This window comes from Sparus aurata, chromosome 1 (assembly GCF_900880675.1).
Source record: "Sparus aurata chromosome 1, fSpaAur1.1, whole genome shotgun sequence".
NCBI classification, from domain to species: Eukaryota; Metazoa; Chordata; class Actinopteri; order Spariformes; family Sparidae; genus Sparus; species Sparus aurata.
In genome coordinates this window covers 36,362,078-36,386,090 of record NC_044187.1, presented here as the reverse complement: position 1 = coordinate 36,386,090, position 24,013 = coordinate 36,362,078, and the positions used below count along the sequence as shown (strand labels likewise).

The window sequence follows — 24,013 nt, the reverse complement described above, 5'->3', positions numbered from 1 at the left end:
GAGTAACAGCCCCTCTCACTTTGTTGGAACTTGTCGACTGAAGCTATGAGTTAGACAAAGCTAAGGCAAAAACTCTCCAGGCACACACAAGTTGCTGGCACTGCAAAGCGTTTTCCTTGCAACACCTGGACTTCATGCACTGCAATGTGATGGATAGGAAAGACTGATTAAGTTGTTGTTGTTGTTTTTTCTTTTTTTTCTGCTGGGGGACATTAAGTTGGTGGAGAGATTGTTTTTGCACAAATGATCTAAAAGGTAAGTAGAAGTCGCCACTGATCTTTGCCAAGGATGGAACAGGAGTCAAGCATGTATTCGTAAAGACTGAATTATAATTGTATGGTTTAAGGTTTTTTCTATGAAAATAATAACATAATCAATAGTAGCACATAATAGTTGTAATTACCAGTAATAAGTATGGCAGTATTGTTTGATTGAGGCTGTGATTGAAATCTATTGCTTGTGACACATAGCTTAATCATATAGCTAACAACTGTTATTAGCTGCCCCCAAAGCATCTGTTAAGAGTGCTCATAACAAGTTTTCAATTGAAGGTTTTATTGGCTCTCAGGCAGACAAGTTAAAATGTCTATATTTTTGTCAGAAAATGAAAGGTACTGTGATTTATGAAGTACATTTGCACATACATGATAACAAAATGAGGAGTTGATGAAGTTGCAATACATGATTGAATAAAAAAAGTTGTACTTGAAATAAAATACACTACACTACATCACTATGAGCACACCACAAGTTAAGTGTGCATAAGGTAGAATATTTTTAAAATAGCGCAAAACCTAACATCACGTCTCCTCTCTGCTCTGTTTAGATTTGACGTTTGCACTAGTTGCCCGCATCATATTTGAGAGATGTATATAAATTGTGCATGCTAGGTGCGGGTGGTATGGGTTGCAGTATGTGGGTAACATTGGCCCTGATTATCCTGTCAGATCATGGTTATATCAAAAAGCCTATGTTATGGCTTTATGACCTAAGTGATTAGATTAGTGATCTAAGTGTCTGGGTTAAGACTCCTAAAATGTAAGTAAACCTATAAACTGTAGATAATTCAATGATATTAAAATAACAGTAGCTTAAGGCCACTACAAGGACCTTTAGTTCTTGTTGACTCTGGCGACCCCCTTGGACGGAGGATGATGATGGTGAAACAAAGTTAACTTTGTTTTTGTGCAGTGCTGCCAGATTATTGAACAGCTCTTTTCCTCAGCCTGTGGAGTCCCTTAAATCATCCTCAGCACCCCACCATAAAACACCTGAGTCAGAATCTGACACGTTGAAAGGCATTTCAATTGTACCGAAATAGTCAATGTTTGATGATGGTTTTGTTTGCTTATACTGTTCATATAGCAGCATCAGTGTTGATTTGGGACAGTTTCTTAAAAAGTTGTAGGGCCATTTAAATTCAAGTGCTTTGCAAAATAGCAAAATAATTGTAGAATCAAATGCAAACAACTGATTAGTTTACAAAAAGCTATGTAGGCTATATATGTTTCATTTTGCTTAAAGACTGAACATTTTTTCACAATAATAAGGGCTGGCTGAGAGGAGGAATACAATGTTTGAACACTTAGATGGCCCAAATGTTGTGTCAAACAGTAAGACAGATAAATCATTTTTATGTTAATGAATAATGGGGATATAATTTGGAAGCAGAAAATTTGTCATTTCATTCAACATGTCAGCCTGAGTCAAACTGGACTTGTGCCATTACATTAGACATAGAGAGGTAGTTGAAACTGTATGTATAACTGTGTTGGTTTTACAGTCATACATTTTGCTTGAAGAGTATGTATTTGTGGTCACAGTATCTATTCCAACAGGTTACTAAATCATACTCTCAATGAATAGAAAACAATTTGTACCTAGGCTGCATCTTCTCTTCTTCATTCCTTCTTTTTCTAGACCATTGCTGTCCCTCTATTACAGCAGAGACATTTCTCTTTTTTTCTACAGACAAAAGGTAATGTTAATGATGTCAGTATAACTTCAGATCTGTTCCTCATAGTGGCTTTAAAATGACAAAATGAACAAGATGTTTATATTTACATCCTAAAACTGTTTTATTTTCAAATTGCTTTCTATTATTGTTGAAAACCATTACTTAAGTTACTTGTGAAAAAATGTATTTGAGCTCTGAAAGTGTCTTCTTATATTTCTGAGTTAAAAGTCAAAATTCTGAGAAAAAAGTCAGAACTCTCATATACTTTTCACAATGGCCTGACTCCCTTTCAATATATTTGTGACCTTTAATGAAGTAACTCTTAAGCAGTGTAACATTTTTTTTCTAACTCTGCATATCCCTTTTTTTTTTTTTTTTTTTTTTTAAATTGCCAATGTCAGCATATGTCTGTGCTCTGAGTCTGTACATGCCAGCAGTAATCAGTTATAGGTTAAAGCCATCTGTATGTCTGCCGGGCAAAGTTTTTATGTCATTTTTCTCCAGCTATGACTGAAACACGAGACATCTTTCATCTCGTTTTTTTTTTTGCCTTTGTACTATATGTCCTTTTTGTTAAAAGGAAAGCCACATTCATCAAGTGAATAAAGAGCTACGCCCTTTCTATACAGCTTCAGGTGGGCCTCAATGTCATGTTGGATTCTACAGAGCCCTAGGAGGTTTGACGACAAAAGAAAGAAATATGACCATGCCAAATGAAAAGAATATGACTTGCTCAGAGGAACTGCAGATACTGCTTTAGGGTGTAAAAACTTACCAGTTCAATGTAATGAAAACCTACTTTTTCAAGTTTAGTCTTTCATATTTCAGTCTTTTTCTCATGAATCATTTGAAGCTGGTTTTTTTTTTTGTTTTTTTTGTTTTTTGCAATAGCTAGCACTGGATGGACAATCTAATTACAGCCACGACTGCCAGCTCTGGTGGAGGTGCTGGAGGAAGTAGCAAAGGTAAGATCTTGGAGCTGTCCATCTTTCACTGTGGCTATTCTGAAATGGAAAACCAGCAATGTAGTGACGAATTTTTATTTTACAGTGGTCACAAAATCAGTAATTACCACTTGGCTTAGATCTCATTGTTCATCTTAGTAAACATCATTATATGTGCAGATGCGAACATTGACAACTTATAACATTTTGCTGCAGGGCTTCACACTTAAACTCTTTATTATGCGAAGTTAAAGTTACACTAATCAGTAGTTTTCATATTGAAATGACTCAAATGATTATCTGTAACATTACGACTAACAATCATCACCCTCCTCAGTTCTACTCAGCTCTATAGATTTCCTCAGTGTTTAGCTGTACTTCAATTGTTCTGGTGTTCTGGCTGTAACAGTTGTGGCTCAATCTCACTGCTTTCATCAGCTTTGTTTCTGGAGCAGGCAGTCCTTAAAAAAGCTGGATATTTTTCTAGAGCACAACAAATGAAGGCTAATGATGTTTTACATCTGCTGGGAACCCTTGGGCGCTGGCATTCATGTGAATGCCACTTTACACACACCACCCATCCAAGTACACTCCCTCATTACTACAACACTACCTGATGGCAGTGGCCCCCCAGCAGGACAATGTGCCCTGACACACCGCAAACACTGCTGAGGAACAGCTCCAGGGTGCTGCAGGGATGACTTTTTTTTGCAGGTTACCCCAGAAGTTAGCATCACGTGGTTCCCTCGACAGGAAGCCTGTGGGAGTAAATAAGCTCCATGCTGAACACAAGTTCATTAAACTTACAGGTTTTGTAAAGCAAAGATAACCTTTGAAGATTAACACTACTTTTTATGATTTTGGAAATGTGAATGCAATTGCCAGAATTAAAAAGCTAACGTTTAACAAGCTAGCCTACATTACAGTAATGACTCTACTGTCACCACCACTACGTGTCCTACAGCACGATACACACATTGCTATAAAGATGGAGTAATTAGGTAGATTAACCTCTGGAGTCTCAGAACTTCTCTTTAGCTTGTGTTAATCACAGACCCTAACCAGAGATCCATTCAAAAACATGATTTACTCAGAGACACCAATCAAGAAGTGCAGAAATGCAAACTAATTTTCAGATTTCAGGACTTATTCCTGTTGCAAAATATTAGACAACAATATAATTAGTCATATGCTGTCATCATACCACTACAGCAGTATTTCTCACACTTTTTTGAGACCCAACTCCCAAATTCCCACAAAAACAATTGACCTGCTTTACTTCAACAGTATTTTACAAATCATAGATCAATCAGGTGATGGTCTTAAGACACAGCATATCATCATTTTCTGCGTTGTCATCTCTTGCTGATCATTTTTTTCTAAATCGTGACACAGACATTCTTATGTTGCAGACAGTGACGCAAAGACGATCCTAAAAGGGTCAGCCACATTGCTGAAGCCTGACAACATAGCAAAACAGCAAATTCAAACAATGATGGTTATATTTACACAAGTTGATTTAGTATCAAAGACAACTTGAATTGTTCATAGCCAGAGGCTGGTCAAGTTTCCAAGTGATTGTTAATAATATAAAATTACCACTGTGGGAAAGCACCAGCAGTAGTAGTTCATAAACCAATCTCATATAAGAGAGCAAGGTTTTAATGCTATAGAGTAAGGCATGTTAGGCATGTGCAGGCATATGACCAAGCAAGCAGAGGCATAACTTAGGAATGTGATTTTATAACAAAAAAGTTCAAACGGATGTTCACTTTAAAGGTCAAATACTAAGTTTGCCAGTGCAGTCATGTAGTTGAAACTGGATTATGCAGTAAGATATTAGCTAGCCTGGCAATGCCACCTGAGTACTGGAAAAGATGTGTCTTTCCATACACTTTCTTGGCCCTGGCACGGATGGAAGAGATGTACTTCAGCACGGTTCTATGTTCATGCACAAGCACGAGCAACATCTCATTGCATAATTAAGAAATCAGCGATGTGAGAAGGTTGTCTATGACCAAAAGGACACAGAATAAGCCACAAAAAAGTCAGTAAAGTAATGTTCTTTTTAGATGAAAAATGTAACAAATGAATGTGATTCATCATTACATAAGTCCTCTCCTTTGTTAATGTAATTTAATTTATTTCCTCTAGATCTTTCCCTGAGTGTGGTGGGGTCTGGTGGAAGAGCTGCATCAGGAGGCTCTAGCAGCACAAGCAGCTCATTACTGATCACATCCAGTAGCTCCCACAGTGCCAGTGGATCCAGAGCTGGACATGGCGCTGGAGCTGTCAGCATCACTACTCTAGGAGCTTCCTCTGCTGTAAGCTCGGGTAAAGGAAGTTCAGCAGCTTCAGGTGGTTCAGCGGCGGGGTTAAGGTCTGCTGGAGGGGGGTCCTCTAGCATGTCATCTAGTTTTGCAAGTGGTGGCAGAGATGGAAAAGGGGAAGGGGGTCTAGGTGCTGTGACAGTTTCAAAAGTGACAAAGACCAGCCACACTTCAGGAGGCTCCGGGGAAGTGAAGAAAGGATTGTCCTCTGGAATCAAACACTCACCTGTTCCCAAGGAAAGGAAGGGCATGACCACCATGGCTTCAGCTCTCTCAGATGTCTTTGATGGTAAGTCATAGGTCAAAGTTCAGGCAGTTGTTCATACTGCTGTACTCATATTTCACATTGTTGTGAGACTTCTTGAGGCACCAGCAGCTCTGCTTCAGAGCATTTGGATAGGAAAAAATAAACCTAGGATTAATATGATCTTTATTTTGCCACCATGTTTCAGAGAGTTCAAGCACAAACTCTTCTCCAGAGTATAACAGGAAGGAGTACAGTAAGTTATACTTGAATCTCACATTATACTCTGGAATGTGCACACGTGTTCATATTCATTTTTGAATTTTTGTTTTTATGTCCTTTCAGGCACCTCGATTGAATCTTCAAGTCATGCCACCAGAGGGAGAGCTCAGAGCAGAGGTACACTGACAGCTCTGACACAGTATACATAAAGAGATAGTACATATACAACACATTCAATTAGATATCGATACAATTTTGACCTTTACGTGGCAGATTAGTCACAGGTTACAGCAATAATTTCATTTACTCAACAATGTTTTCTGTTTTTCAGAGAGTGAGATCAGGGCCAGGCTTCAGAGTGCTTCTCCTACAGCAAGCTGTGAGTCTGACTCTTCATGTTGATACATATCCACATACACTATCTGCAGTGACTATATGTAACTAAGTTCTGTACAAATATAAGATATATGTACCTTACTTGTACTACTTTTAGTCCAGAATGTCCAAAATGTATTTCTTTCTTTTTAGCTATAGTTACCAGCACCTTAACAATCAAGATTTGATATAACATATAAAGAACCTTTCAACATGATGCACTTTTCTCTTTATAAATACTGGATACTGCAGGTTAGACTGTAGTATTAAAGGCAGGAATTTCTTAAACTGAGGACTCAACATGCTGAAGAAAGACTGACTAGGCACTTGTTTGCGAATTGGACCAAATGACTCGAGTCACATGTCTGCCCAACAATATATTAAAGTCAATTAACTGACTGATCATGGAAATAAGTAACAGATTAATCCATAATTAAAATGATCATTTGCTCCACCCATTAAAAAAGAATTCAACTCAATTTAAAAACACTGCAAGACTGTTCGAACATTGAATCGTGAATTATGGTCAGTTAGTCAGTAACAGGCAAGTGGTCTTCCGTCTGATGCCCACTGTTAGTTGTGCCATGCAGGGACGGAGCTGGGAGACGTGAAGCGTCTGCTGAGGGGAAACCCCTCCACCAGCACCAGCCCTACTCAGTCCCCCAACAACACACTGCCAATCCCCAAGAAGGCCAGCACGGAAACTAGGACCATGTCTGAGAGCGCCAACACAGGTTCAACCATCAGCTGTCACGGCTGTTATCTTTGAGATTGATTTTAAAGAATGCTAATCATGCTGTCTGCCCTCAATTTTAGTGATTCACTTGTCTGTAAACTATCTCTTTCTTCAATACTAGACCAATATGGCAGCATTTGGTCTGGAGGTGTGAGCAGCAGTTACAGCTACAATACAAACCCCAACAACTTGTCCACTTCCTCCACCCTCTACCAGTCAGGTCAGTCATATATGACAACCCATAACACCAGCAACCTGTGGATGTAATGCATCGTATTTAAGTGTTCTCAATTAACTGTAACAGAGCTATGAATACTATGGAGGCTGAGAATGGTAATGCTTGCAAATTATTTTTTAGATAAAAGAATATATATATATTTATCATTAATATGTATTTACTTATGAATCTTATGAAGTTGATTTCTCATGATTATTTTGTTATCACAAGAAAAAAAGACACATTTCTTGAAATAACAGATTCATAAGATTCATAAGAGTAGACCAGAACATACACCTGGTGCTCTGCAGGGTGTGGTTGGGAGTTTCAAAGCAAACTAAATGAACATTTGTTATTGCACTGAATGGCACTCCGTGATCTTACATTTTCAGCTAAAATCAGTTGTTTAGATGTGTAGATGCCACCTACGCATGCCTGATCGTTAATTATCATTATAAGTAATATGAGGGAACAACCTTATATTCTCTAAAGGGTTAATTATCTCAGCAAGGCTTTGATAAATTATTTGATAAGATGTGACTGTGAGAATAAGCTAAGTACATGTACTTGTGATCCCGAGATAATGGCATTGAAAAATAATTGCAGTTGTAGCCATTCTCAGTGTCTGTTTCTGCTTGTCAAAAGGGTTCAACATTAGAAAAACTAAAACTCATGTTGTGTTTTCAGACTGCTATTTTCATAGGGACTGTTCTACAGCAGAAAATAGAAAATAACAACTTCTTCACACTGAAGGTTGCAGCTTATCCAAAAAACCTAGACCTATTACACTTTGGGTGAACTGAACCTTTAAAGCCAAGGGAACCACTGTCTGAACAGATTTCATCAAATTAAAACTCCATTCAGTCATCAAGAGATACACTCTACATATGCAGTATTTTCATGTTTCATGTAAATTGGTTTAGGGAAATGTGGGGACATATGCAACATGAAATAAAAATAATCATAAGACATACCACTGAAAGCCAACATCAACAATAAACCTAGCATACAAAGGCCATAATATTAAAACCCTACTGGAATACTTTGTGTACCAAGAGTTATTTCCAATAAGACCCTTTGTATTTCATAGTGAATCAGTCAATCACTTTGGCACCATAGTAGTTACTGTGGTGTGATGGACTGATGAACATTAGACACTACCTTAAGTAATGCACGTTGTGACTCGTGAAAATGTTGTTTTTTTTTATTATTACAGGTGCATGAGGTGGTAGTTCTAGGCAGTTGGTGATGTGTTCATTTTTAAAGGAGAGGATGGCAAAAAAAAGGTTAGGGTCATAGCAGTTAATATTGTAGGAATATTATGGGATATTATAATGTGTGTCTATGATCCTAATGCGGTTATATTGGCTACAATATAATATAGAGTATAATATTTATAATATCTACTTTATGCAATGTTATAGACCCAAGACATAACAGACAGAAGGATGGGACTGAGAGAAGAAGTCGCGATTACTAATCCGTCCGCTAGTTCAGCAACACAGACAGCGGAATAGGTTTATCAGCACTGAACAGTTGGGCTTCTGATAATTCAGAGCCATGGTTGGGGACATAGATTCTAATTTGCACAAATCTCAATCAGATGAAGGATCAATAAGTCAGGCAAACTAGTAACATAGTCCACTAAACAACCTCCCTGGCCCGACACTCTCTCTGCTGTAGGGCATGGAGAGGGGGGATGTCAGGTTACCAAGGGTGGGCCTCCTGGTTAAAGGGGGAATAGAGGCAGAATTTTTTTTCATGTGTGCTTTTAATTCCCAGCTGTTATAGAATACAAATGTGCAGCTTTGTCCTGTCACCTACAGGAGGAGTTCAGAACAACCTGGCGTTCAGTTGTCCCCCCGGGAACAGTGGACTGTCTGCCAGCAGCACTGGTGAGCTTCTTCCTGTCGGGTCTACCCCCTTAGCTTGTCACTGATCATATAGATAACCGTGTTGCTTTCCCATTCTGCCTTAGTTCCTATGTATGGTGTTCAGAATAACCTGGTCACCACCAGCTCCACAGCCCTCTCTCCCACTGGAAGCAACTCACATTTTGGTAAGACATATCTTCTCCATGCATGTAGGGATGAAGATGATGTAGAGGATGTCAGTATGAAGAATGAAACATGTTCTTGCCTTTTCCTGAGATCACCTCGATATATCTTACTGTAACAACAACAATGGTAAAGTGAAAATGTTTTGGGGTATTTCGGAGTTATTGTAAAAAAGCGGTGTGTTCTATGAGATTTAGTTCTATATCATTATTTAGGAATCATTCATCATTATACGTGTGTTTGTCTCTTCACAGTTTATGGTGTGCAGAAAAATGCATCCAGCACTGGATTCATCACAACCACAGGTGAACTTTTATATATTTAGACAGATTCATTGTGTTTGAATACACATTGACTCACATTGACTCAGTTAACCTACTTTGTTAGAAATAACATACATTAATAATAACATGGTGAAGCAAATAACGTGATTTGGTGTAAAGATATGTGGCACTGTGATTGTTCAAGAAGTTAAACTATGAATCAAATGATCTCAAAATATCATAATCCATGCCATGACAGTTAAGTCTGTTTTTACTTTACTACAATATCACTGGATGCTAGTTAGTACAGTGCATTCAGGGGGTCATTATGTTTAAGCGTCATGTTGTTTGTTTGTCACAGTGAGTCCCAGCAGTCCCACTCATGAGGAAGCCTCAGCCAAAGACTTGAAGTTTGTGATGATCGAGAAGGAGAACGCTCCTGTCAACCAGACGGAGCGCCTGGTCATGACCAAAGACACGGGGAAGCAGTTCATGTCTGCTGCACCTGCTAGTGCCTCTGGTAATACTGAATACTACCAAGTACTGCTGCTACTGCTAACACTACAACCCAGGTCCCAAATTAGATGGAATGTTGTGGGAAATGTTAATAAAAACAGAATCACGTGTGTGACAAAGTGATAAGCCTCGCCCCATCTTTGCTTGTTTTTTGTTTTTGGAACAATCCGCAACATACCAAGTGTTTTGTTGCCCCTGTCCCAACTTGCTGAAAATGTGTTGCTGCGATCAAATTAAGAATAAGAATAAGATCATTTCCTGTGCTGGATGAGTGATGGTGTACATGTTACTGTTGTGTCTTGTAGCGACCTACTCAGAAGACTCACTGAAGAGAGAGAAGCAAACATTATCATCCGGCACAATGGAGGAAGGAACAGATGCCAAATGTAGACTAATATACAACACATGCTATCATTGTTTATCAGATGAATCACATACATTATGTCCCTTGTTTGGCATCTAATTCTTTGCTGTTTCATGTTGTTTTTAAAGCTTCAGCCGTAAAAGTTGCTACCAAAGACAAAGCCACCTATGCAGGTATAGTCCCATTTTCACGTTTCTCTTTCCGTAGCTCTTAGATTATTACATTCGAAAAGCTTTAAGTATTCAGTTTTATTTGTATTCCATTAATGTGCAAGCTATGTTAAGTAATATATTCTTTGTTACACATCTTAAAGGAGCACAATTTAATATATAACTTCAATTTTACTTTTTGAATCACAAAATAATTAAACAGACATTATTAACAGAGTGTGAAAAAGAAACAGTGTTGACATAATGTTGTCTGTTTGTCGTGTGTTCAGACATCTATGTAATGTATTGCAGGTATGTCTACTGCAGTTGGCATGTTAACCAGTTAGCCTTAGCCCATCCTGTCCTGTAATACCACTTTGTACCTCAAGAGGTGATAGTCAAATATTATAGCCACAGTTTGATGACAGGCAAGGCTATGCCCTGTCCCAGTCTGGTGTCCACCTGTGTTTCCTGGGAGATGACTGTGCCTGGTAAAGCTGAGTGTTGCTGCCTGCTGTGACATCACCACCTGATCCGAGGTCACATCTAGGCAGACCTCAGTCAGCTAACAGGGACACTTAGCTACATGGCTAACTAAATACTTTGACATTGCAAGAAACATTATTATTTGCTTTCCAAAAAAATGCGACAAGTTTGAATGAATGAGGGAATTTTAAAACCATGGACAATAAGATGTTGAGCTCAGTGTGATTTATTTTCAACATTTAAGTACTAATTGGAGGCATCATATTTAATCCTCCTGTAACGCATCCAGTTCAGTTGTCCTACTGTCTTGGGAGAAAAAATACAAGCCTGACAGAAAAAGGTTTTTTTTCTCAGAGATCCATGAAGATGAATCAGGCTTCAGCTTTGGCTTCTGCTCCTGCTGCAGCTGGTGGAAGTGGCTGCTTGGCCTCCTCCTCAGCCTGCTCCTCCTCCTCGGCCTCCTCTTTGGACTCATTGCTTTGGGTGAGACAGTAAAATAAATCCTGTACCTCCAGTAGAATGTTTACCCTCATAGGGCTCACTCAAAGTGGTGTGCACATGTCCATCATCCCCCAGGTGAAGAAGTGAAACGCCTCAAGAACCGTGTCGATGCTCTCGAGGCCATAACTGGCACTGCTTCAGCCAGGTCCAGCCACCTGTCAGCCGCCTCTGGCATCAACATCATCGACCCGCTGGACTCATCGTACATCGATAGGAGTTCTTCTGGGTCAACCCTCACACACTCTGACAATGGGATCACCCTAGGGGCCGCTGGTCCTGGTGCAGGACATGGATCAGCACAGGACAGCGCTGCCCTGCAGAGAACCATCCAGCATCTGGTCAGGACTGAACTGCGATCAGATGCTGTAATAGGTACAGAAATATAACACACTGATAAATCAGCTCAGCTGTTAGTGATCTGTTATTGATTTCAGTTAATGATCCTGTGTTTCCCCTCACTTTTAGAAACACTTGCATACTCATTAAAAGGGGAGAGAGGACAACCCGGACCGAAAGGCATGTTTGTATAAATCATAAAATAATACTAATTTAATGAATCTACACCCATCCTAACACTGACTGTTTGTTCACAGGCGATCCAGGGCCACTGGGAGCAAAAGGTGAGAGATTGCCCTGCATTTCTATGTGTATTCAGTTGATACATATATGAAGATTCATATATACATATCAGTGATGGAATGTAACTACGTGCAAGTACTGTCCCTAAGTACAATTTTGAGGTATTGTATGTAATTGCATTTCCATTGCTCTGCTACTTACATTTACTCCACTACATTTTGAAGGCAAACTAATTTATTTGATAACTGTAGTTACTGGATACCTTTCAGTTTACATGTGGCATCAGAGACAATGTAGGGCATTTGTGATCTAATTTAATTCATTTTTTCAGTCCCAAATTTAATGTATTTGTACTTTTGATAGCTGAGCACATTTATTGCCAGAAAGAACATGCACTTTAACTTGTTCTGGGTGTTTTTTTCGCGACACTATGAATATCAGTCTCCAGTTCTGTAGAATCTAAGAGTCAAACTGTATAAACTGCAACCAACAGCTATGCATTGATCTTTGCAGGTGATAGCGGCTTTCCTGGCCTGCCAGGTAAGACTGAGAGCAGATGTGTTGAAGCTTTTTCCTTCCTACAGAAGTGATGAACTCATCCTCATCCTCACCCCCACCCTGTCTTGTTTTTAGGTCCTCCTGGGCAGATGGGTCACCCAGGACTGGAGGGACCAAGGGGAACAAAGGGAAGTGCAGGTAGTGATAAGATCATTTTCATTGTTCTGTGAGGACTTCTGGACAGGAGGAAAAAAGAAAAAACATGGGCTGAGTCTTTCCTCCTTCCGACAGGAGAACCAGGTCCAGAGGGGCCACCAGGGCAGAGAGGCCGGGAGGGACAGATGGGCCCCCGAGGTGAAGCTGGACCTCCAGGTTTTGGAGAGAAAGGCAGGAAATGTTTATGTCACCCATGTTGAATCGCGTATAGTTGTACTTTGAGGTGTTCAGCCTTATAATGAGACCTGCTATTGACAGGACATCAAGGTGAGCCAGGACGTGCTGGTCCTGCTGGTGCTGCTGGGCCTGTGGGGCCGAAAGGTAAGGTCAAAGGTCATGATTCAGATAACATTAATGGAACCATATGGAGCCAACCACTTTAACTTTACATCATGAATGAAAAAGGATACGTAGACTTTCCTTCTTTTTTTAAAAAAAGTTAGAAGTGTACCAAGACACTGGAATAGAAACTTTTGCCAGGTTGGGAAAACACATTAGAGTCAGTTATCTACTAACATAGCTGAAGAATAACATGGTATACTTGCTGCAGGACATGGCCAGTATCTTTTCTTTCCTTTTTGATGTAGGTGCCACTGGGGAGCATGGTGAAGTGGGAAGTCAAGGTAAATACTCATTTACACTTGATGTTTTGAATGTATTTTTGGTTCTTTGGTCCTGATTGCCAGTCCTGTTTTTTTGCAGGTGCACCAGGTCCAAAGGGTTTCCCGGGTGAAGCTGGAGCTCCAGGAGAAAAGGGTAACTTTTAGGTTTAATCCTCTAAAATTGTGTCCTAACAGACGTGTATGTATGTATGGTTAGTAGTAATGATGATGTATAACAAAAAGACAAAAAGCCATGAGAAATGACAGGGCTAATGTTTTTGCAGAACATTGTTTGATAGGTTAATTATAGTTCTATATGTCAGTATAGCTTTCTTAATGTTATCTCTCTGGTCCCTCCATTGACGGTTTTCATTCTTTTTGACACAGGTGATAGAGGAACACCAGGACCGCCAGGAACCAAAGGAGATCACGGAGAGAGAGGACTGCGTGGACCGGCAGGTGTGTCCCGGAAGAACGTTATATTTATCATGCACAGAATTAATAATAACACAGTTCCCATCACAGCAGCTACTGAATTCATATGTGGTAAAGATGACTGTGAACCTTTTTTTTTTCCAAAATGAACCCAAAGCAAAAAGAACCCCATATTTTTTTCATAATATCCTGAAAACTTTAAGCCGCTCATAGACACAACTTTCTAAAACCACAAGACAAATGAAAAAATGTATTTTGTGTTTTTGTAAGCTTTGAATACTTTTATAAATTTGAAATTTTACATGCATTGTGTCCTAAAAATGAACAGGTTAGATGCACTGAGTGATGACATCAGTGTTAAAGAAGGTCTACGTACCATTGTTCACTCACAGATGAGAAGTTAAATAGGATGTATTGTGATTGAGCTTTGGTCTGGTATGACGAGGTGCCTTCGGCGGTTAAAGTTAGCGTACTTAAGATGAGTTATGTGAGCAGACTTTATGCTGTGTTACTCACATTACTCAGCTAGTCTGTGACTCTTGTCTACTTGTGCTACCGACGCTCTACATTTCTGCGTCGATCACTGCATTTGAAAATTCTGAGGAATATTATTTACAAACTCTCATAAGCTAACTCTTATAGGTTAGGTAAAGGTTTTGATGGTTTCTGTTTTTTTATGATTAAAGGTGAACCAGGACAGCTTGGACCACAAGGCCCTGCTGGAGCGAAGGGATCCACGGGAACTGCAGGTAAAGAGAGGGCTTCGGAATAGTAATGAAAGAAAACATGAGATGTCAAGACTGGTGAGAGCTAAAGAATCATTTGAAATACATCATATCTTTGGTCAGCTGAGTGTTTTCTGATGGTTCCCTAAAAGACTTACATTTTTTGATAACTCCTGATGTGGTTTCAGTTGATTGGATAGAAATGTATGCCGTCACCATACTAAAAGTGCGCCATTATATAGATGGATCTTTCATTAATAAGAATAAGACAGTGACATCAAAGTACTTGGCAAAGAAAGCCTAACACAGTTAAAACATATTTCTAAGGGTTAGAACACTGATCATGTGTATTTCCATGTAAAACTGAGTTGGAGTTGCAGAGGTCAGACATACAACCTCTCAGTTACTGAACAACAATTACAACATTTCTGCAGCTGCTGCCAAAAACAGATCACAACAGATTTATGAGTGTGTGACTTGCAGGTGAAGCAGGTTCTATGGGACTTCCTGGTGTGAGAGGACCACCTGGATTTGCTGGGGATATCGGTCCACCAGGTACCAAAACACTGTACAATTATGGTGGATCTCATAATCAGTTATGATATATCAATCGTGGTTGTCGTGTATTGAATGAGCAAAGGCCTGTATATTGTTTTTATTTGATTGCATACACTCACATATTTTTTTTTCTCCAGGTCCTCCTGGGATTCAAGGACCCCCAGGTATGAGAGTATATTTCAAAATAAACGAGTTTTACTCTCCTTAAAAGTTTTTTTTTTTTGTTTTATTTAAATATTTATACTCTGACTTATTATCACAGGTATTGCTGGAGTTCCAGGACAGCCTGGTGTTAAAGGTAATGCCTCATTCCCTTAAAAAACAAAAAGTCAAAAATGTCCACATCGCCACACACTGCCACAGAGAGGGCAGGTTACAAAAGTTAAATGAAGGGAGAATAAAGCATCTGAAAAGCCACCATGTGGGCACAGACTATACTACTACACATCTGTATATGTGAGAGTTATATCAGAGTAACTGACCCTTTTATTGCCAAAGTAGCCCAAGCTAAGAATTTTATAGCATGTAGGTAATATTTTTTTCTTGTATTAAAATGATAACAGAAAAAAATATCGTGATGGTGCAAAGAGCAGGATCCTCCAGTTTTGCTGCTATGTCTGTTGGTTACCACTGTGCATTCATGTGGTGATGTAGAGAGGAGGGAGGGGGTTGCTGGCCCCCACACAGACAGGAAGTTGGCTAAAATGACACTTACAGCAGCTTTAATCAAAGACTTAACACAGTCTGGTTATGATTAGAAATGTCAAAGACTGTTTTCGAAGGCTAATGTAAGCAAAGACAAACATTATGTTTATAATGTATTGTTTCATAACATATCATTGTCTTTCAGGTGAACCAGGATCACCTGGTAGAATCATCAGTCCAGGTAAGAACAGGAGAACATGTTGTACAAGTGGACGGTGTATTAGTTTTTATTCCAAAAGAAAACACTTGTTCTTCTCTTGTGCAGTGTAAGTGGTGTTTCTCTCTCATTCCTTTCAGTTGGCTCTGATACTGTGGCTGTTCCTGGACCACCGGGGCCTAGTGGGCCTCCAGGTCCTGCTGGAAACCCTGGTCTGTCTGGTCCCATTGGCCCCGCTGGTATCCCAGGACAAACTGGTAAATCCAAAACCTTGATGACCATGTTAGGCATTTAGGATAGATCAACTGTACAATGGAAATTCTTCTGACTGTATTGACCATATTGTTGGTTGTTTTTTTGTCTTTTCTACGATGTTCACACTATTATCAAGGTCCTAAGGGAGAACAAGGAGAGAAAGGAGAAAAGGGGGAGAAGGGAGCACAAGGAAACCCTGGAGAGCCTGGGATCAGCGTCACGAGTTCAGAACCTGTCAGTGCCTCCAGAACAGCCGGTGAGTACCTCTCTTATTCATCACTTTGGTACCATCTGGTGGTTGTATCCAGAATTACACTGTATATACAGTAATATGCACTCTGATGTTTAGATTTAGATTCAGATGTGCTTTATTTATCCCACAATGGGGAAACTCACTTGTTACAACAGATCAAGATGCAGCAAGTTCAGAAAGAAGAATCAGACAAATATGCATAGAGTTAAATAGAAACTATATAGAAAAGATAACAATAAAATATTTATATCTCCTGTGTTTTCACTTCTGACAGAAGTTTCCTCAGTGTCTGGACTGCCCGGCCCACCCGGACCTCCAGGGCCTCCTGGAGCACCGGGTCCTCAGGGTCCTTCTGGTATGTCAGTTTATTTTGGTATGAATTTACAAACACTCTGTACTGAGGCTTAGATCAAACTAATGATATGTTCAAATGATGTTGTAACTCTTCTTCAGGTGAGACTAAACAGGGTCCTCCAGGACGCAGAGGTCCTCCAGGACAGCCAGGTAAACTAGGATCTCACATTAGAGACAGACACATGAGCAGCATCATTTAAGCAGTGGCGGAATAAAAAGTTAAATTTTTCGCCCTCCAATGTAATTGACTTGTTGCTGTCCTTACAGGTGTTGGTTCACCTGGGCCTCCAGGAGAGAGAGGAGAGCCTGGCAGCTTTGTGCCTACCTCAGGTTGGTGAAAAAAGTCTCATCTCAGATGTATTGTTGGCCCTCAGACAACTGGACCTACATTATGTCATATTTACCTCTAGTGTCTTTGCATGGCGTATTTGAAGTATTCTTCCCTGTTTTCTTCTAGAAACCTTTTTTGCTGGACCACCAGGACCTGCAGGACCTGCAGGACCTGCAGGCCCACAGGGCTCACCAGGTAAGTTTGACAAATCAGATTTTTCTGATCAGAAGAATCTAAAAAGTATAGCATTATATAATGGATTCATGCTGGGGCTGGGTGATATGGCCTTAGAATAAACATTATTTTGAAATAAACAACATTTTGAAATCTTCTCAAAACCACTTCCACCATAACCACCATAAATGCTCATACTGAGGGACAACAGCAACTATCTATCTATTTTGACCAGATCACACAACATTAATCATCACTGTTGGGATGACTATCGGTACTTTCATAAAATCTTAAAACAATGCGTTTGTAATAATCAGTAATGTGGATATGATGACTGAGTGGGTAAAGGTGAGTATTACTACAGTCTGGTAAATTCAGAAAATGACATCGATTCACTGTAATGCAGCCAGGACAAGACAACATGCATCACCATATAACAATATCAAAAATGTACAACAATATAAAGTCTTGTATTATGATAACAATATATATAGTACATGTTGCCCATCCAAAATTCATACATTAAAAGAAGGTATTTAAGTCATGAGTGAATGTGGCAGGTCTCAGGATGCCAGTTGGAAATGATTTAGAAGCTTTGGCTCACAGAATGTTTCTTTCATCCTATCATTCCTTCTCCTTAGGGCCGCGAGGGGGACAGGGGTACCAAGGTCAGATAATTGCAAACTACTGCATACATCACAATTCTTAGAAACTACAGACTTTTAAAACAGATATTGAAATATATATATCCATATATATATTCCCTTTTCAGGTGAACCTGGTCAACCAGGTCTTCCAGGGGGTCCAGGGGAACCAGGTGCTGGTATGTCAAACGTTTAGATTAGATCAAATGAATTTTTACCACTAAGTGCCTTTAGCTGCATACTGTGGACGTCATCAGACGTGGGCTCGGTTCAGTTGTTTTGGAGATATTTCAGTGGTCAATAATGAACCTCCAGGCTCTTTTACCAGATGTTACATCAGTGTTTTGATTGTCTTGTCAGGTTTCCCAGGTCAGCCTGGAGCTAGAGGCCCTCCAGGTCCATCAGGACCAGAGGGGCCACAAGGACCTAAAGGTAAACTCCCCAAAATGTTTTGAGTGACCTAAATCCCTAGAGACTGAAAATCCTCTTGTGTTGTCCCTGTGTTATTATACAGAATATAACCACAGTGAATGGTTACACACAAACACTTCCTGTCTGTTCTGTCTATCTGTCCCCTGTTCCCTGTGTTTTCTTTCATTCAGAAGTCAGCAGCACTGAGTCTGTCTCCCATACTGTTTATGTGTTTCTTGCAGGTGATGCAGGAGTCCCAGGTCCCCCAGGAGTCCCCGGAGCATCTGCTGGTAAGACTGTCCTGAATATCATATTACATCAAATTGTGGCTTAAGACAGTATCTGTTCAATACAGTTTTACCAATTACATGCTTTCAAAATGTCTACAGGGCTACTAGAAAGCAACAGCAATTGTGACTCCTGTCAATCATCCAAACATGTTCCAGCAGAAATATATATTTATGAACTCACTAAACAACTCTGACAGCTCTTGGGCCAGCTAAACAATACTGGTCAACACAAGTACCCTGATATACGCTTTCAAATCCTTTAGGGAAAAAAACACACACACAACAAACTGTCCATTTTGAGTCTAACAATATGCAATGCTAAAAGTACTCTTTAAATAGAATAGAATAGAATAGAATACTAGTTTTTTCAAGTTACAACCAATTGTTATGATCCAAATTTCTTGAAGAGAAATTGTATTTACATTGCATTTAATTAGGTAGGTGGACTTTGTTGTTGTTGTCATTGGAGTAAGCATCTAGTGACCTACTAGCTGCAGATTAACACACTCCTTTGTTTGTTTCACCAGCCAGCAAAGGTAATTGCTGCTTGGTCAAATGCTACTGCTAAAACGTCAGCAGTAATAATAATATTAGTAACAGAAAATATTCTCTAAAATCACTGAGTATTTTTCCTCTGTGTATAGACACAAGAAGCTCAAGATTTTGTGTTGATTTACAGGTAGCTCATATGGTCCTGCTCCCCCAGGCCCTCAAGGGCCACCTGGACAGCCTGGTCCACCTGGAAGAGATGGAAGTGGGTCTGGATCAACCGATGTGGGCCAGTATATTGCAGAATACCTTCAGAGTAAGCTTTGTATTTATATACTTTGGTTTATGTAACGTTCAGTCGAATGAAACAAAGAGCTAAGTCTAAGACTAAATTGTGTTGATGTGCAGGTGACAGCATCAGGCAGTACTTGGCTGGACCTCCTGGGCCCCCTGGTCCTCAAGGGGCTCCAAGTGCTTCAGGGTCTGCAGGGGACGTGCCGGTCGATGATTTGGCCAACCGAGTAATAGCTTACATCCAAAGTATGACCAATGACTTTCAAAATGTTACATCTGTGACTACACAAGATGCCCTCACATGAGAATCAACTGTTTTTCTTGTAAAAACAACTTTTCATCTTTCACCCATTCAGGTACAGGTAGAGGATATGATGGGACTCATAGCCCACCTGGTCCTCCAGGACCTCCAGGTTCACCTGGCTTTCCAGGTTCACCTGGCTCCATCTCCGTCAATGACATCATCAATCTATTGCAACGTAAGTTTCATTTAAGGATGTTCAGGATCACAAACACATGCACTAAAACTAATCATCTGTGTTCTGTCAGTTAGCCTTGAAGTTTTGTCTTGATAGTAGCATAGCATTTGAGACTATTTGCCGAAGTGTATCAATGATTTCTGTCCAGGAGAGGACGTGAGGAGATATGTTTCTGGTCCTCCTGGTCCACCAGGACCTCCTGGAGCTACAGACCAGGGCAGCTACAGAATCAACACCCAGGAGGTGGCTGATCGTGTCCTAAGCCTCATGAATGGTAAGTGTTATAGAAGGACAATCAGGTTAACTATTGTGTTGAAAGAACAGGACTTCTTTTGACTGTGGGTCCCGTCTTTCACCAGAGAGGGGGTTGGTAGGTGCTCCTGGACCACAAGGACCTCCTGGAGCTCCTGGTCTTCCTGGAAACTCGTTATCAAGTAAGAAACACAATTAAGACACAGACAGATATGGTGCATTCCATTTATGTAGGGAATTGGAAGTTGAAGCCGGGAATTATGACTTACTCAAGTGGAAATTTTAGCCACGTTAGCCAGGTTTCTGAGTGTGTGTTGTTTGTGTTTATGTAAGTGTGTGTCTATTCTTAAGTATTTAGATTCTCAAGCTGACAGATGTTTATTTTCATATTCCAACTAGCTGGGTATCAAGTACAAGTGGGCCCTCAAGGGCCTCCTGGTCCCCCAGGTATCCCTGGTCCACAAGGTCCACAAGGTCCACCTGGCACACCTAGCCCACATGGATATGGGACCTACCTCACTTCAGATATCCGTGACTACCTTCAAAGTGGGTCCAAACATTTACTACATCAGTTCATGAGGAACTTATCTGAGAAAGCATACTTAATGTCTTGTCTGCCTCCACATCTGTTCCATTGTCTTCCCAAAGGTGTCTCCTTGAGGGGACCACCAGGCCCCCCTGGTCCCCAGGGACCTGAAGGCCCCCCCGGTCAAATAAACGGGTTGGTTTCCTATGCTGAGCATGCCAACAGACAGGCGCTCAGAGCAGAACTGCAAGAATATATCAAGAGTGAGTTTAAAAGAATACTTCAGCAGACATAATTGGATAAAATTTCAAAATGTGTATTGAAAGTGTGTGATTTTTAACTCAGCCAGAGTTGCGATAATTCCTTGTCCTAGACTAGTGTAAGGGTATGAGTAGGGTATAACAACTGCATGAAAAGTTTTGGGCAAATTATAATGGAATACGAGGTGAGCCTGCACAACCATCACTGTTATGTTCAATAAGCACTGTGCATATGTGCAATATGTAAGAACTTCTCAAATATATTTTGCAAATAGGGGGCAGCACATGGTAACCGCAAACTGCTGCTAACTGTAGCTGTTGATAGCTCGATAGCTCAACTAGCCATGCAGCTAGCAATGCAGAATGGGAGTTTGGAGTGGTTTTATGAGAACGGACTCACTGGGGCTAGCTTGTTAGCTGGCTAACCTCATTAGACATTTCTGCAATAGAAGACAGTCGATGTCTTTGACACAAGGTCAAAACTGACATTTCTTCAGATTCTGTTGATAGATTAAGTTATTGTGAAAGTTTTGAATTTGAATTCTTACAAAAATGCACCTTTAATTAAGGCACATTTTTGACATCGACCTTTACCAGAGTTCCCAAAATAGGCATACTCCTTAATGATAAGGGATTCAATATTCCATATATACATATATTATGATATTATGATATGAGGTATTAGATTTTAGCCTAGCTAATGTTAATTTTAAAATTTGCTGTGTGAAATAGTTTGTGTATTTCAAATCGTGTGGTTACTATTAACAGTATTCTGATGGTTAACTTGTGACAGCAAAATAATTCAGTGTTTTAAATGACAGTTGTCTTTATGAACCTGTAATAATGTTGAATGATCAATTAGAAACAAACAAACAAACAAACAAACAGGCAAAGTCAATGTCACTTCACTAACCTCTGCATTACAGTTACATTTAAGTCTGTGTTGGCTGAGTCACTGCTTCTTCTCATGCTTTCTAATGTTGTACTGTTTCCAGGTGATAATTCGAGAGCAGCTATGTTTGGACTTCCTGGACCACCAGGCCCTCCTGGACCTGCAGGACATAAGGGAGAGCCAGGCCTAACCAGTGCCAGTGACTGGAACCCGGATACCAAAGAATACACCAATATGGCTGTCAAAGTAACTGATTACATCAAATGTAGGTGTTCTAGAGGAAGTTTGCCACGAACCGCATCACACATCACACCACAGCATGAACACTTTTCTCTCCCTGAACCTTGCAGTCATCTTTATATGACCATCTACTTACCTGACTGTCCTCTGCATGCATCTCATGGTGTTCTCCATGATACTTTGAGAGACTCATGGTTTAGCTCCCATGACAATGTTGTGCATGTAGTAGAATAGTTGGTATGAGCTTTAGGTGCTGTTACATTTTTATTTACTTTTTTTAAGTTGAAGAGCCCGATTATGACATCAACGGTTAGCCGTACTGGTTGACACTATTCATCTTGTCTGTTTTCTTCCAGCTCATGGTCTGCTCAGTGATGGTGAATGGAGAAACAATGAACGCGCCACCCAAGGGCTGCCGGGACCACCTGGCCCTCCAGGTCCCCCTGGATACAGCCGATTGTTTGGTTCCAACGAAAACGTCACTGATTTAGTGGAATACTTCAAAAGTAAAGATCCATTACCATACCAGATAATAAAGTCACACTCATCATTTCCCCAGGAACAAAGGGAAAGAGTATGAGAGTATATTGACATGAATGATGACCGATTGATTTGTCCTCTGACAGCACATGGAGCCATTGTGGGGCCGCCCGGGAGACCAGGAGAGAAAGGGGACATGGGATCACCAGGACCCAAAGGAGAGAAAGGTACATCTAACAGTTTGCTAGGGTCTTGATGCCTCAGATTTTATGAAGACATCACACATGTGACCACCCCTCACCCTGCAAAGAAAACCTTACACAAACAGTGACTGGCTAGTTGACTTTCTCATCAAGGAAAAAAAAAACAGAGTTTTTAAGAATGACTTCCACTAGCTTGGCAAACTATAACATTAATTGTCAATAACTAGTTTCAATTTCAAAGCACTCTCCTCTGTGTAGACATACTGTAGATGAACAAGGCTCTCCTGGGCCGCAGGGGTGGCAAGGACACAAAGGTGACAGTGGTCAGCTGATCAGCCATGATAACTGATTTAGATTGACATGATTGTTGATCACAAGCCTGGTGTCCTTTCTTTCTGTGTGGAGTTTGCATGTTCTCCCTGTGTTTATGTGAGTTTCCTCCAGGTGCTTCCATTTCCCACACCATAAAAAACATTACTGTAAAACATGTCAGCTCTCCTGTCAGTGTCCTAGACCAACGCATTGGCTTATAAATCTAGAGTTGGTCACCAGATGCTGCGTGGTCGCAGCCCACTGCTCCTCACAGATGGGTTAAACACAGGGAGCCAGTTTCACTGTATTATGCATGATGTGATTGTGTGTGATAAAGATTTTTCTTCCTCTTGATTCAATGTGCTAGAACAGACAGGAACACAATGATCAAAGAAATTTGTATCAATCAACATTTTAATAAAACTCTGTTGTTTTTCAGGAGAATTCCAACTGATCACTAGGAGGAGGAGGAGGGATGTTGGTGTTTAAGAGACAAGTTACTGAATATCTGGAACTTTTTTTTATTATATATCATATATTATGATATATGGGATTTGTCTGGTGTGTATAAGGGTAAAGGTACTGAATCACAGAATTGATGTGTTTGACCAATGTATGTGTTTTCTAAAGGATTTGTGATTGTATTTTTATATTCTTGAGTAACGAGTAATCTTTGTGAAGTCAGCGTTTATGTATAGTTTTGCATTAGGTTGTTTAATACAGTGTTAAAGGGTAAAAATGTTCCCCATTAAAGTGTGTTTGCAGGTCTTGGGGAGTGCTACTGCATATGTAGAAAAGCAGAATAAAGCCTATATCTGATAAATCACCTCCAGTGATATCACTCAGTGGTTAAGTTTGCATTGTGGATAAAATAGGCACCAGGTGAACCTGAAATTCAGTCTACTGATCCACCATTACTCTGGTTTGACAAATGATTAAAATACAACAGATCGAAATATGTAGTGACCCTTTAAAGCGCTGTCGCCAGTACTTTTTTATTCTCTCTGACCTTTTCATACACAAGGCCTTTTTCCAATG

At 40.1% G+C, this 24,013-nt stretch overlaps 1 protein-coding gene across 2 annotated transcripts; it reads left to right on the top strand.

Moving 5' to 3' along the window:
• The first annotated feature begins 51 nt into the window (after window positions 1–51).
• On the top strand, window positions 52–24,011 carry LOC115584300 (collagen alpha-1(XVII) chain-like). Of its 2 annotated transcripts, none has more exons than XM_030421653.1 (51): window positions 52–255; window positions 2,849–2,922; window positions 5,056–5,520; window positions 5,684–5,731; window positions 5,821–5,874; window positions 6,029–6,076; window positions 6,663–6,806; window positions 6,930–7,028; window positions 8,852–8,920; window positions 9,004–9,084; window positions 9,337–9,387; window positions 9,707–9,865; window positions 10,167–10,247; window positions 10,354–10,398; window positions 11,215–11,343; window positions 11,437–11,733; window positions 11,827–11,877; window positions 11,955–11,981; window positions 12,454–12,480; window positions 12,574–12,636; window positions 12,730–12,825; window positions 12,913–12,975; window positions 13,242–13,277; window positions 13,357–13,410; window positions 13,644–13,715; window positions 14,378–14,440; window positions 14,900–14,971; window positions 15,112–15,138; window positions 15,237–15,272; window positions 15,825–15,860; window positions 15,977–16,093; window positions 16,228–16,347; window positions 16,622–16,699; window positions 16,798–16,848; window positions 16,966–17,028; window positions 17,156–17,224; window positions 17,845–17,871; window positions 17,976–18,026; window positions 18,208–18,279; window positions 18,501–18,548; window positions 19,228–19,353; window positions 19,446–19,577; window positions 19,688–19,810; window positions 19,959–20,084; window positions 20,170–20,244; window positions 20,462–20,608; window positions 20,711–20,851; window positions 21,844–22,005; window positions 22,337–22,486; window positions 22,607–22,687; window positions 23,415–24,011. In XM_030421653.1, the coding sequence occupies exons 2-51, from the start codon at window positions 2,859–2,861 to the stop codon at window positions 23,462–23,464; spliced, it is 4,566 nt and encodes a 1,521-aa protein (XP_030277513.1). In that variant the 5' UTR covers window positions 52–255; window positions 2,849–2,858; the 3' UTR covers window positions 23,465–24,011. The 2 variants fall into 2 exon arrangements, with proteins under 2 accessions (XP_030277513.1, XP_030277511.1); XM_030421651.1 differs by having other exon boundaries at window positions 16,619–16,699.
• The last annotated feature ends 2 nt before the right edge of the window (window positions 24,012–24,013 follow it).